This window comes from Artemia franciscana, chromosome 9 (genome assembly GCF_032884065.1).
Source record: "Artemia franciscana chromosome 9, ASM3288406v1, whole genome shotgun sequence".
Lineage (NCBI taxonomy): Eukaryota > Metazoa > Arthropoda > Branchiopoda > Anostraca > Artemiidae > Artemia > Artemia franciscana.
Window position 1 is genome coordinate 42,015,317 of NC_088871.1, and position 14,617 is coordinate 42,029,933.

At 36.0% G+C, this 14,617-nt stretch overlaps 1 protein-coding gene across 6 annotated transcripts in view; it reads left to right on the forward strand.

Annotated features, from left to right (window-relative positions):
* Window positions 1-14,617, forward strand: part of LOC136031433 (uncharacterized) — a 509,032-nt gene that overhangs the window by 87,261 nt on the left and 407,154 nt on the right. For 5 of the 6 annotated variants that reach the window (XM_065711007.1, XM_065711011.1, XM_065711006.1 and 2 more), the window contains exons 7-8: window positions 5,714-6,010; window positions 8,836-9,318. In XM_065711007.1, the coding sequence (XP_065567079.1) occupies window positions 5,714-6,010; window positions 8,836-9,318 (780 nt within the window). The remainder of the gene's footprint in view (window positions 1-5,713; window positions 6,011-8,835; window positions 9,319-14,617) is intronic. The other variant, XM_065711010.1, reaches the window with a different exon arrangement.

Sequence of the window (14,617 nt, forward strand, 5' to 3'; positions counted from 1 at the left end):
CAACCCTGAAGCCATTGTTCTGTGCTCCATAGATTATTGTGAAAAAAATGGGTATCTCATAATTTTGACCCGAAGTGTTTGAGGAAAAGAAGATGCTAGGGAAGGGGGCTATCTACCCTCCATCACTTATGACTCTATAAAACAATAACATTAGAACCATACAGTTCCAATCAAATGAGCATCCTCTAAAGTTCACAATACCATCTCTTTCACAAAAAGCTTATCTTCCCCTGGGGCATAACTTGCAATCCGTGCCCCCAGACACTTGGGGGTTGTATCAGCCCAAAAGGCCTTGGGCACTTATTTGTTATAGTCACCCCACTTAAATTTCCTCAAAATTTCCATCGGATGTATTTCAGGAAAATAGACCTTAAGGTGCGGGGACTAGTTTCCCTCTGATCATTTTGACTCTTAAAAAGGGCAGTCTATTTTCTGATATCCTATCCAATAAGCCTCCTCACAAGCTCACGCCACCGCCCTTTCCAATTCAACCTTGTATGCCCCCGGGCATAAGTTACAGTCCTTACCTTGAGGCTACTGGGGGGATGTCATCTTCAAATACACAATTGTCAGACCTTTCAACTACACTGGACAAAATGCCTACCTCAGAATTTTCGTTGGATGTGTTGGAGGGATGATGGACGTGGGGGATAGATACCCTTCGATCCCTTTGACTCTTAAAAAGGGCACTAGAACTTATGATTATCAATCCAATAAACCTCTCCCGAAGCTTATACGACCACTATTCTATAAAAAATTTATATACCCCCAGGGCATAACTTACAACCATTGCCCTGTTGGCTTTGGGGGGGATGTTGTCCTCAAAGACATACTTTCAGGACCTTTCAACTGCGCTGAACAAAATGTTTACAGGAAAATTTTCATTGGATGTGTTTGAGGCGATGATTAGCTTGGGAGGGTAGTTGCCCTTCAATTACTTTGAATCTTAAAAAGGGTGCGAGAACTTCTGATTACCAGTCTAATAAGCCCTCTCAGAAACTTATACAACCACATTTTCTATAAAAACCTTATATGCCCCCAGGGCATATTTTACAAACCTTGCCCTGAGGGCTCTCAGGAGAGGTGGTGTCATTCATCCTCAAAAACATAATATCTGGACCTTTCGACTAAGCTGAACTGAAAATTTTGACTGGATTTGTTTATGGCAACGATGGCCATACTTCCGAATCTTGTATGACCACCCTTTTTATACAAACTTTATATGTCTTCAGGGCACAACTTACAACCCTAGCCCTGAGGGTTGTTGGGGTGATCATTATCAAAGACATGATTTGTGGACCTTTGAACTACGTTGAAGAAGATGGTCATCAAAAATTTTGACTGGATGTGTTTGGTGAAATGTTGGGAATTGGAGGTGGGCTGGTTACCCTCCAACCACTTTTGGCTATTAAAAAGAGCACTGCCCTCCTTGATTTCCAACTAAAAGAGGCTTTCTTGTACGACAACTTCTTCTGTACGAATGCTCTGGTCTAAAAAAAAAAACAAGAAAATAAATCAATAGTACATTGCTATGAATAAATAATACCGACTTCGCTCTTGACTTAAGCAACACTATTACGCTGCCTTTGGAAGCAAGTGAAGGCTCTTGACAAGTTTTGAGGTAAGCCAAACCCTTTGTCGTTGTTGAAGGAATTTATTTTTGGCTTAAGAATGCTCTAGAACATGAAAATTATTGAATGCATGATTTTTTTTATTCATATTGGCATGCCCTAGCTGAGTGGATTGGTGCGCCGGATTTAGGATCCTTTAATCCTAGTGGACCCAATTATTTGGTTTGGGACGGGGGTCAGTGGCGTGACTCTGTATGCTCAGCTAGAGTCGACCCAGCTCTAAATGGGTACCTGGAGAAATCTAGGGAAGGTAAACACGAAGGGTGTGCCAAAGCACAAGATGGCTGGTCCCCATCCCCCATTGTATTTCCTGGCTGAAGGGTCTTGAGAGGGAGATCAGCACCGCCGGTTTGGACCTTAAGGGTCTAGTGCCGCGTCCTTTACCTTTTTATATGGGCATGTTACCCTAGGAACAGCCCTCACACACTCAGTCAGGCTTCTCTTTTAACTCTCTACTTCTTTCTTTGATTTTCTAAAATAAAAATTTGTTTAACTCAAATTTTATCTTTTTTTTCTGAATTTTTCTTTTTTACACTATTGAAACTTTATAAAAGCAAAAGTCTTGGAACATAAGCCATACTCCGTCCTATCTCTCTAATAAGCTCTTGTGTACTCCAGAACTACAATAGCTTTCTTTTTTATGTATAAATGCTAGTTGAAGAAAATTACAGTTCTGTGCAGACAGGCGAGAACTATCATCATAAATGACGCAACATAAGAAACTCTAAGCGTCAAATGCTTTTTTCGTCTTAACTGAAATAAGGCACCGAAAAACTTTTGGCTGTTTCAAAAATTTTGTCCGTTGTAATGGATTCTATTTTTGTAGCTCTACATCTTAATATATATTTAATCTTTTGCGTTGACGCATAAATTAAACGATAGAAAGTTTTATATTCTATAGGATATAAAACTTCTTACTATTTGCCCATTTTCAGCTTATTACTATGAAATGTTGTTCAGCGATTTTAGACCAACTTTTTAACCAATTCTAACTGAATCAAACTGCTGCTAAAAAAGTCCGAAGAATTAATCAGGCATTTGGGAAAGCCAGTGTTAATGAACACACTCTTTGACACTGATTGGTAAAACCTGGTTCTTGAGATTTGGATTTGAAAGATTAGTCCCGAAATGGTCAAGCCCGAGTAATTCCAGGCGAACATTTGAGGATTCTGGTCGAGAATGATTCATCACAATGCTTGGGATGACTGGGGTTCTGCTCCAATTTGATTTTTGATGGTTTAAAGCACCTTACGAGTGTCAACAAGCTTCAGAAGTTGGGGCGCTATAAGAATTGCCGAAAGAAACTTTCATATTTTGATGTCTGTTCTTCTTTGCTTTTGCGCAAGAAAAGCGGTTTGTTGTTAGATCGGATTGTCACGTTTGGTGAACATTAGATCTTATATGACAACAGTAGACGTTTAGGACTAATTAGATACTTATGAGCCTCCCAGGTGCTTTCCAAACAAAAATACCCATCAAAAGAGACCATTGTTACTGCGTGGTGGTCAGTGACTGGTGTGATATACTACAAATTTCGTCAGCCAGACCCAACCATCACTGCAGAGTCCTATTATAAGTATATCGATGAAATGTTCCAAAAATTATGTCAGCAACAGCCGGCACTGGTCAACAGAAGAGCAGAGATCCTGCACCGCAACAACGAGCATTCGTATGCTTCACGAATTCACTGTTCACAAAAATTAAGCAAATTAAGTGCTATCCTTTGCCATACCCTCCTTTCTCCCCAGGCCTCTCGCCGACCAACTTCAAGATTTTCATGAACTTCATTAACTCTCTCAACGGTCCAAACTCTGCTAATCTTGACGAGTCAAAACAGGCCTTCGCATACTTTATCAAATCCCAGGAACCCCAATTCTCTTGCTGAAGAAAATAATCAATTTGTGTTACAGTGGCAAAAAATAGCGAATCAAAAGACACTTATTTCGATTAAATTGGCTATATAGATTAGGACATTGGCTGTTCAACAATAAAGTTGCAATTTTAAGTCAAATAACCTCACCCTAGGCCATGAAACAAGTCCTGAAATAAAATCTTAGTATTTCTTGACAGCATAAGAAAGACCCAAAAAACACAAGATTAAAAATTCTTACTAATCTTTAGAATATGTTTGGTTATCAAATTTTTTTCAATCTGGGACTAATTACACTAGGGAGTTAAACACCTGACTTTTATAATATAATGGGCAGATGAAATTCATCCATAAATGAGTCTTTGCCCTGAGCTGGAGTCATAGTGTGGGCTTTAGTTCTTTACTCTTATAAAATCAGTTTATTCATAAAAAAACATAAAACGATTCTCCTGAAGAAAGGAAAAAAGAAAGAAAGATCTTAAAGGAGGATGATAAATTATGAAAAGAGAATAAAAGGCATTTAACTGAAAATTCAGGCAAAAGGTGTAACAAGCATAAACGCTATATTTGGAGCATCGGGAAAACTTCTCCTCTATCAATGTAAGCCCACTAGTCCTTCTTCAAAATAAAAAAAAATCAATCGAAATATATTTTCTAACTGAAGCTTTAAAATGTAGTTCTATATTTGTCGTCTTTTAGTAGGGACAATCTTTAGGACACCACCACAGAACGTTACTGCTTCCAAAAATGGGAGGCTAAATGTACAGTTTTGATTGATTGAATCTTTTGGCTGTCTCAAAATTTTCCACCTAAAGCAACTTAACCCTCATTGTGATGATATTTTACCACAAAATAGCAGGAAATGCCACTTTGCTGTGGCAAAATCCCTTAGCTGTCTAAGAAGAGCTCTATAATTCTGGATTTTCTTTTAGTTGATCCTTCACTTGATTTTCCAAAACAATTGGCTTATGATCACCCCGTGCGAAAAAAGGCATTTATTTGTGATCTGAATCCTCAAAAAAAAACTAATTTCCGCTATTTAGATTTTAATGTGAATTCTAAAAACCCTAAAAGAAGGAATTTTGATATCAATAAATATATAAAATAATCAACTTGTTCTGCTGATTTCAAATGTGTAAATTCAAATTTAATTAAATTTAAATATGCCTGTTAAAACAATTTTTTTTAGATAATATATCTATTTAAAAAAATATCTTTCACAAGCCTCGAAGGGTAAAATTTTCATTCGAAGTCATAAAACCCAAAAAACATAAATCATTAAAATTTCCACAACAGGGCACTTTGATAGGTTAAATTTTACAATATGAGTCTTGTCAATATTACTGGCATAAAGCATGCAAATTTTCGCTGGCTCGTAGCTGTCGATTGGTAACTTTCAACTTGATAAATATTTGATAATAGAAAATTTCATCAAAAATTTGATTGTATTATATTATAATACATTATTATAATAATATTATTATATTATTGTTATAATATTACATTGATTGTATTAGTATCATAAATTAAACTTTAATTCCTCTTTGGCTACAGTTTGTGCTCAGAAGCAATTGGATTGGTATTTCTAGTTCTGTAATTAATAGAATTACATTATTCAATAATAGAATAACTCCTTAATTGTTTAATGATTATGTAATGAAATTATCAATAACTCTATTGTTTAATGCTGTTTTTAGATTGTCAAATCATTTCTAACAAACATCTGTTTTTATTTATTATTTTATTTTTTTAGAAGCGAAAAGAATCCTCCAAAACCTAGACCGAAATTAAGATATCATAGCTTGGTAATCACCAAGAAGATGAGAATGGTATCATTATTCTTTGCCTGGTTAGGTCAAACAAAGACTCGAATAAAGGTTTCTTATCGACAATAAGCGGTGTATGCGTCACCTTTTATTTATCTATTAAAATTTATGAATTATAATTATAAAATAAAATCTATAAAATCATTAACAAACAATGATATCAATATTATTACTTTTAAAAAAAATAGGTTTCTGCTACCCTAGTTTTCAATTCTTTTTCATTATTGCTGGGATAGAAAAGCAAGAACCTTTAGATCATTGGAATAGCCTACACTGTTTTGGCTTTACTTCAATACGCGTTGGCTCTTAATTTATTACATTTGATTTTGTATTGTCTAACTATTGTTTTACATGTAATATATGTAATATTTGTGTTTTTCTTATAGCTGCAAAAGAAATCCTTTGAAAACCTGAGCCAAATAAGAATATCAGTGGTTGCCAACTATCTGGGTGAGAAGGACGACATCATTATTCTGTCCCTGGTTAGGTCAAATAAAGACTCCAATATAGGTTTTCTATTATCATTAAACAGGGTATGTGCTGTCCTTTCTCGTGCCAAACACGGACTTTATATAATTGGTAACATGGAGTGCTTGAAGTCACAATCCGAGCTATGGAATAGAATTTACACCACTTTAAATAACATGAATGAAATTGGGAATCAATTGGACCTGGTTTGTCAGGTAATTGGATTCACTTTGTTAAAAAGTAAAATAAAAAACAAATCTTTTTCTTCCTCTTTGTCTAGCAAAACTCTTCGAAGACAATGAAATTAATTTAATGAGTTTTAGTCGTTTACAAAGTAACCGATGACAAAGAATTTAATCTGTGTACTTTAGAATGCGTTTTAGCATTCCAACACTGCCTATCTGCCAATCCGATTTACTTATCCTTAGAGTTTCACGAGATGTGAGTGACATTAGAGGCTAGTAGGATTAATACTTAAGACGTTCTGAATAAATTGTCGGATAGTCGCCACCTGCTAACCCTGGAAAATACAGGACAGCAAAGAGTAGTTGAAGTCAATTGCAAGCACAAAATTTTATCTTTTCAAAAATGCAAAAATTATTTGAATTAGTACTCAGAGAAAAAAAAAGGAAGAGTAATTTTGGAATTTGGCACACCTTCAGGTGATTTTAAGTAAGCAGTGCTTACAGTTGAGTATTGGTGATTAGGGTTGTTATTCATTTAGTTGCCTAGAGGATTTCAGTTGACAGGTTGCCACATAACTGTTTGTTGTACGTATCTTTTACGGATTACGTCCATGAAAGTTAATATTAAGCGGAAAAGTCATATAATATTTTTTGCTTTATTGCCTCCAAACCTTTTGAGACCCTACAGCATTTTCTTACCATCATAATATTAGAAAAAGCTTAAATAATTTTACCCAAAATTTCTATTTTTTGCTTGCAAATTTAGATTATTGGGATTTTCATAAAATCCTTTACCTTCTCGATTTCACCGTTTTTGTATCTAAGATCTTTACAAAACATTTATTTTTTGCTTTTTTACTTTTCTTATCACCAAATTAAAAAAAAAATGTATTTTAAACACTTTCAGATTTGATATTTTCAAATACCCCACAGGCAAATCTTTTGAAAGCTCAATAACGAAATTCAACCCTCTCAGCTTATTAATTAACTATAAGGAAAACTCAAAGAAAGGAATAACAGGTCCAAAAGGAGGGAAGTCATCTTATTGGTCACTATTCTGTTTCCTTTCATCTCCTTCAATTATAAACGAGGGAGAATTTGAAAATTTGTAGTTTATATATAGGAGTACACATTTACCAAATAAAGATTGGGTAAGGCGAATACGATATCTGGAATGTCCACAATCCTAAAAGGAATGATAAATCCTAAAAATTCAATTTGTCAATCGAGAATGTCCACAATAACAAGGAATGATAAATCCTAAGAATACAATTTGTCAATCGAATTTACAAATGGCTGACTAGACTTTTACACAAGTACAAGATGCTCCACCCGAAATAATTGAAGGGCTGTTAGAATTATCAAAAGCAGATAGCACCATCATTGCACTTGACTCCATACTCATTCGAACCAGAAGAAAAAAACAATAAAACTTTAGTAAAAGAAGACAGCTTTGAACTAACTGATAATCAAAGAATATTTATGTCAGTTAGCAACCTTTTTTTTTAGCAACTCTTGTATTTTTCCCTTATAATACATTTAAAAAAGAAGAAATAGGGTCAACTGAAAACATAAAATATTTAATCTAAAAACTTTTTTCTTTCTAAAAAAGAATTTGTAAATGTAAAGAACTACGTGAAACTAAAGACAATCAGGTATAAAGCCAATAATTATTTCTTTGTTATAAACAGGGGTAGAGGTGACACCTTGAAGACTTTTTATCGCCACAGCATCGTTTTTGGCTTATTAAAACAGTTGATACTTCAAGGAATATATATTGTATACTTCACATAATTAAAATTAAGAAAATTGCTATTACAGCCAAGATTGTGAAAAGAACTAATGAAATTCATGATAACCAACTGTAAGTAAAGAGCGACAAACCTCAGTAGTAACTGAATATTTCATAATATCCTTTACCTTCTCATCTTCACCGTTGTTGCAACTAAGAACTCTCCAAAACATTTATTTTTAACTGTTTTACTTTTCCTATCCCCAAATTTCCATATTTGATATTTGCAAACCCCACTCGCAAATCTTTTGAAAGCTCAATACCAAAATTCATCCCTCTCAGCTTATTAAAGGAAAACTCAAACAAAAGAATAACAGATCCAAAAGGAAGGATGTCTTCCTATTGGTCACAATTCTGCTCCTTTTCCACTTCGTCAAATACAAACGAGGGAAAATTTGAAAATCTATAGTTTATACCTAGGAGCACACATTCACAACATTAAGATTGGGTAAGGCAGATAAGATATCTGGGATGCCCCACAAACCTGCAAGGAAAGATAAAGCCTAAGAAGCCAGTTTGCCAATTGAATTTACAAATCGCTGACTAGATTTTTAGGCAAGCACATGATGCCCCACCCGAAATAATTGAAGGGTTGCTGGAATTATCAAAAGCAGATGGCACCATCATTGCACTTGATTCCATACTAATTCAAACCAAAAATAAACAATTTAGTAAAAGAAGATAGCTTTGAATTAACTGCAACGTTAATTTTGCGATTCATCTTTCACTCCTAGTTGCCACTTATCTTACCATTTAAGAGTTCATACTCCAGAAAAGCCTTATAGATACATAATATATTCTAGACAGTTTTTTTCGAAAATTTATATTGTCCAATCAATTGAGAGTCCATACTAAAGAAAATCCTTTCACCTACAAAATACATGCAAAATAATTTTTTTCAAGCTTTACAAACCGTTAGTGCTTAACCCCAAAACATTAATTAAAACCAAAAGATATAACAAGGAAAATACATTTTCATTAACATCTAAGATTTAATAAATATTAAGATTCCGTAAAATTTTCTATAAAACAGTCGGTTCCTGTTACTTCAATATTTTTGCAGGTTCATGATACAGTAACTCAAGTAACAAATGCCTGTGATTTTGCTGCTGTTACCAATGGAGGTTGTATGCAAAAATGTTACGCAATTTTGAACTGTGGTCATTTATGCCAAAGAATCTGTCATTTTGACGACCGAGATCACCTTCAATATCAATGCAACAAAACTTGTGACCGATATATCTGCTCTGAGAAGCATCGATGTCCTAGGAAATGTTTCGAAGAATGTGAAAAATGCATAATTAAAGTTGAGAAAAATTTACCCTGTGGCCACACAGCCACGCTACCCTGCTTTGTTGATAGTTTAGACTACAAGTGTATTAGACTACAAGTGTATACTTTAGATTGTGGTCATTTTATAAAACTGCAATGCCAAAACAGGCAACTACTCGCCCATTTTTCAACCTTTTGCAGTATTCCATGTAATATTCCATGCAATATTCCATTACCATGTGGACACCAATGTACCAGACAATGCCATCTAAATGTAAGTGTTTTGCTCAATAAATTATTTTCTTGTAAATTCATTGTATTAACCTTTCAATTCTTATCTATCTATATATATAAAAATAAGTTGTATGTGTGTTATGTCTGTCGAGTGACGTCATGTCATCATCTCGTCATGAAGTTAGTTGTCGTCATGTTTGTTATGACGATGACGTCATTAAAGGTATTTAAGACATTCGTTCAAAGACAAATTTTTAATTGTAACAAGATCGTGGACGGAAAAATGTTTAACTGTAAAATGACTGAAGAACCTACGATGGCAACAGCCGAGGAAGCTGCTAAAAGAGTCTATGCCAAAAAACTTGCTGCTGATAGAGAAAGTAAGAAAAGAAAGCGTGCCGAGGAATCACCAGAACAGCAAGAAAACAGGCTTGCGCCTGATAGAGAAAGTAAGAACAGAAAGCGTGCCGAGGAATCCCAAGAGCACCGTGAAAACAGGCTTGCGGCTTCAAGAGATAATGCCAGATTAGGAATGTGCAATTTCCGTCAACGAAGGCGTGTCGAGGAACTACCAGAGCAAAGCGAAACCAGACTTGCATGCTAAAAGAGAAAGCGAAAAAAGAAGGCGTGCCGAGGAATCACAAGAGCAACGTGAAAACAGGCTTGCGGCTTCAAGAGATAATGCCAAAAGAAAGGGTGCCGAGGAATCACAAGAGCAACGTGAAAATTATCGCATAGCATTCAGGTACAGCCCAGTCGATGATTATAGTAGATGTGTTCAAATCGGGACTATGTCTAAAATTTGTCCCTACTGCAAGGACTTGAAATTTAAAGGTGGAACAATGGGAATGTGTTACGCCTCAGGAGAAGTTAAACTTCCTCAACTGGCTGCACCCCCAGAGCCATTGAAGACTTTGCTTACTGGAACTACGGCAGAATCTAAGCGTTTTTGATCAAAAATCAGAAAATATAACTCATGTTTCCAAATGCCTTCGTTTGGTGCCCAAATCGAAAATCCAGATCAATTTATGCCTACTTTCAAAGTAAAAGGGCAAATTTATCATATAGCAGGGTCCCTTCTACCATTCTCAGGCGAGAATCATAAATTTTTACAGTTGTACTTCATCAGTGATAGAAATTCTGAATTGAATGCACGTTGCGAAATTTCTCCCGACGTTGAAAGGACAATCGTTTCCCAATTGCAAAATCTTTTCCACGAAAATAATAATTTTGTTCGTCTACTCAAAACAGCCATCGATTTGATGCCTACTGATACGCATAAAATTGTTATTACCGCTGACAAAACGCCTTCTGGCCAACATGTGCGTAGATACAATGCTCCAACTATCGACGAAGTGGCAATCGTTATGGTCGGTGATCAGTTTTTACCTCGAGATATTATTCTTCATAAGTGAAACGCTCAGTTGGTAAGAATTGCTGAAACTCATCGATGCTACGATGCCCTACAATATCCTATCATTTTTTGGGATGGAGCCGGTGGCTATCACTTAAATACTAAATTGATAAATCCAGCCACTAACAAAGAAATGAATAAGAAATGCAGTGCAATGCATTATTATTCCTATAGACTAATGATTCAGCAGGATGAAGACAATTATATTTTAAAATGCCATCAATTGTTTTAGCAATACATCGTTGATATGTATGCAAAAATTGAATCAGAACGTTTGCTATTTATCCGTCTGAATCCGACCAAGCTCCGCTCTGAACAATACATTCAGTTGCGAGATGCAGTTGTAAATGACGGTAATACCAAAAACGTTGGAAGATTAACGATTTTACCTTTGTCATATGCTGGCAGTCCCCGTCATATGCATGAATATGCTCAAGGTGCTATTGCGTATGTTCGTCTCTATGGTCGTCCAGATTTATTTATTACATTTACATGTAATCAATCTTGTGACGAGATTCAGCAGCTTTTACTTCAAGGTCAATTGGCGGTTCATAGACATGACATTACGGCCTGTGTCTTCCGGCAAAAATTGAAATCACTGATAAACTACATAGTAAAACTTGAAGTGTTTGGGTCAGTGCGATGCTGGATGTACTCCGTGGAATGGCAAGAACGAGGATTGCCACACGCACATATACTAATCTGGCTACATTATAAAATTACTTTTTATGAAATTGATGATGTGATTTCCGCTGAAATACCTGATGAAAATGTCGATAAGGGGTTATATGATATTGTTGTAAAAAATATGATACATGGACCTTGCGGTGCATTGAACGAAAATTCACCATGCATGGCCAAAGGAAGGTGCACAAAGCAATATCCTCAACTTTTAGTACCCAACACAATTACTAGCAATGATGGTTACCCACAATATAGAAGAAGATCTACTGAAGATGGCGGTGAAACAGCAATTATAATAAGGCGTAATAGTACCACCATCGAAGTACATAACCAGTCTGTTGTTCCATATTCCCCATTATTATCAAAAACATTTAATGCACACATAAACGTTGAATACTGCAACTTCGTAAAGGTAATCAAATACATATGTAAATACGTCAACAAAGGCAGTGACATGGCAGTTTTTGGCTTGCAGTCCGAAATCAAAGATATCGACGAAATCGTACAATATCAGGCTGGAAGATACATAAGCAGTAATGAAGCTGTTTGGCGAATTCTTTCATTTCCAATACATGAACGTAGTCCAGCTGTTGTTCACTTAGCGGTACATTTTCAGAATGGTCAATGTGTTTATTTTTCGGAATCCAACGTGCAACAAAGAGCCCTGAATCCACCAGATACAAAGTTAACTGCTTTCTTTTCGCTATGCAAAAATGATTCTTTTGCAAAAAAACTGCTGTATACTGAAGTGCCTTCGTATTACACGTGGAATACTAAAAAAAAAGTATTTGAACGTCGAAAACAGGGTAAGTCAGTCGACGGCCAACCTACCATCTTCAAAGATACCACGATAGGAAGACTCTACACCGTTCACCCCAATCAACATGAATGCTTCTTTCTACGCTTGCTTTTGGTGAATGTACCCGGTCCGACGTCCTTTGAGTATTTGAGAACTGTAAACGGTACTATATATGACACTTACCGTAGTGCATGCCAAGCTCTGAATTTATTGGAGAATGACCAACACTGGGATAACTGCATCAATGACGCGTGCGAAACGTCAACTCCAAGTCAAATTCGTGCATTGTTTGGAATCATACTAAATACTTGCTCTCCTTCAACTCCTACAGAGTTATAGGAAAAATATAAATCGAAAATGTCCGAAGATATACTCCACCAAAAACGGTTAGAGACGTCAGATATGGCTTTCGATTTTATATCAGAAATTTATAACTACACTTTAGTTATTATAGAGATTTGTGCGTATGTATGGCAAACAAACCTCTTCAGGATTTGGGAATGCCTTCACCTAATCGTACCGCTGCTGTTTCAACATGTGTAGAATTGAATTGTGAACAAAGTTACAGTACGAGCGATATATTGTCGTATGTACAAAATAACATTTCCAAGTTAAGGTCAGAACAAAAAGACATTTATGATACGATAATGCATTGTGTCGATAACAACGTTGGAGAAATTTTCTTTTTGGATGCGCCAGGAGGTACTGGTAAAACGTTTATGATAAAACTGATTCTGGCATCAATTCCATCAAAAAATGATATAGCGTTGGCAATTGCGTCGTCCGGAATAGCCGGAATTTCCTGGTGGAAGAACTGCTCATTCCGCTTTGAAATTGCCTCTGAATTTGCATTCTACAGAAACTCCCACGTGCAATATTTCCAAATCATTTGCGATAGGTAAAATATTGCAACAATGCAAACTTATTATTTGGGACGAGTGCACAATGGCACAAAAAAAATCGCTCGAGGCTCTGGATTAATGTTTGAAAGATTTGCGAGGGAATTCGAAACCCTTTGGCAGCACATTAATATTGCTTGCGGGAGATTTCAGGCGAACATTACCTATAATACCTAGATCAACCCCTGCAGACGAAATGAATGCTTGCCTGAAAAATTCTAATTTATGGGCACACGTAAAGACATTAAAATTAACTACAAATATGCGTGTCCGATTACAAAACGATGACTCTCGTCAAACATTTTCAGATCAATTGCTGGCAATTGGAAACGGAAAGCTCCCAGTAGACTCAATTTCAGGACGTATACAACTACCTGCTGAATTCTGTAATTTAGTGACGTCCAAAAATGAATTAATTGAAAAAGTATTTCCGAATATTCTAAACAATTATAAAAATAATAAATGGCTAAGTGAAAGAGCGATTCTTGCACCCAAAAATATAGACGTCCACGAAATCAGCAATATTGTTTTGACCTGGATTCGAGACCAGGCAGTCCTTTACAAGTCAGTCGACACAGTTTTGGAACCAAATGAGGCGGTTAATTATCCATCTGAATTTTTACATTCCATAGATCTTTCAGGGTTTCCACCACACGTGCTACAGCTAAAAATAGGCGTACCAATAATACTGTTACGTAACATAAACCCACCAAAGGATTGCAATGGCACGCGACTTGCCGTAAAAAAAAAACAAAACAATGGAAAACGTAATAGAGGCCACAATCTTGACCAGGCCTTTTGAGGGTGGGGCTGTTCTTATTCCTCTGATTCCCATGATTCCAACGGATCTGCCTTTTCAATTTAAAAGATTGCAATTCCCAATTCGATTAGTATTTGCAATCACCATCAACAAAGCTCAAGGTCAATCATTAGAAAAATGTGGTATAGATCTTAATACTGATTGTTTTTCCCATGGACAATTTTACGTTGCATGTTCGAGGGTCGGTAAACCTGACAATCTATTTATATGCAGCGACAATTGGACAGCGAAGAATGTTGTATATTTGCAAGTTTTACGTTGTTCAAAACACATATATAAATCTATCTATATTCGTAGGTGGTACACAGGGACACAACTACAATGGCGCGTAACTGATATGGCGCGTAACAACTTACGCGTGCTATGGGGGCGCAAAGCACCCCCAACCATTAGGTTTTGGGGTGGCGCAAAGCGCCACCCCAACAGCTAGTTGAATATAAAAATGACTTGGCTCAAGCAATGCAAAATTTATTTTGACCAACAAAAAGGAAAGAATTGATGTAATAACCAGAAAAAATAATACTACTTGTTTCAACTACAAAAGAAACTTCCTAAAGCCTTAGCTACTATGATTGTTCCATCTAAATTAATCTTGGTGCAAATGTGACAATAGTCAGACCAACACTTTTGACAGTGGCCAGGTAAGAATCTGAACCATGGATGGTTCAAAATATCTGTTCTGAGCTGAAGATGAAGATATGTTGATATGATATATGATACTTT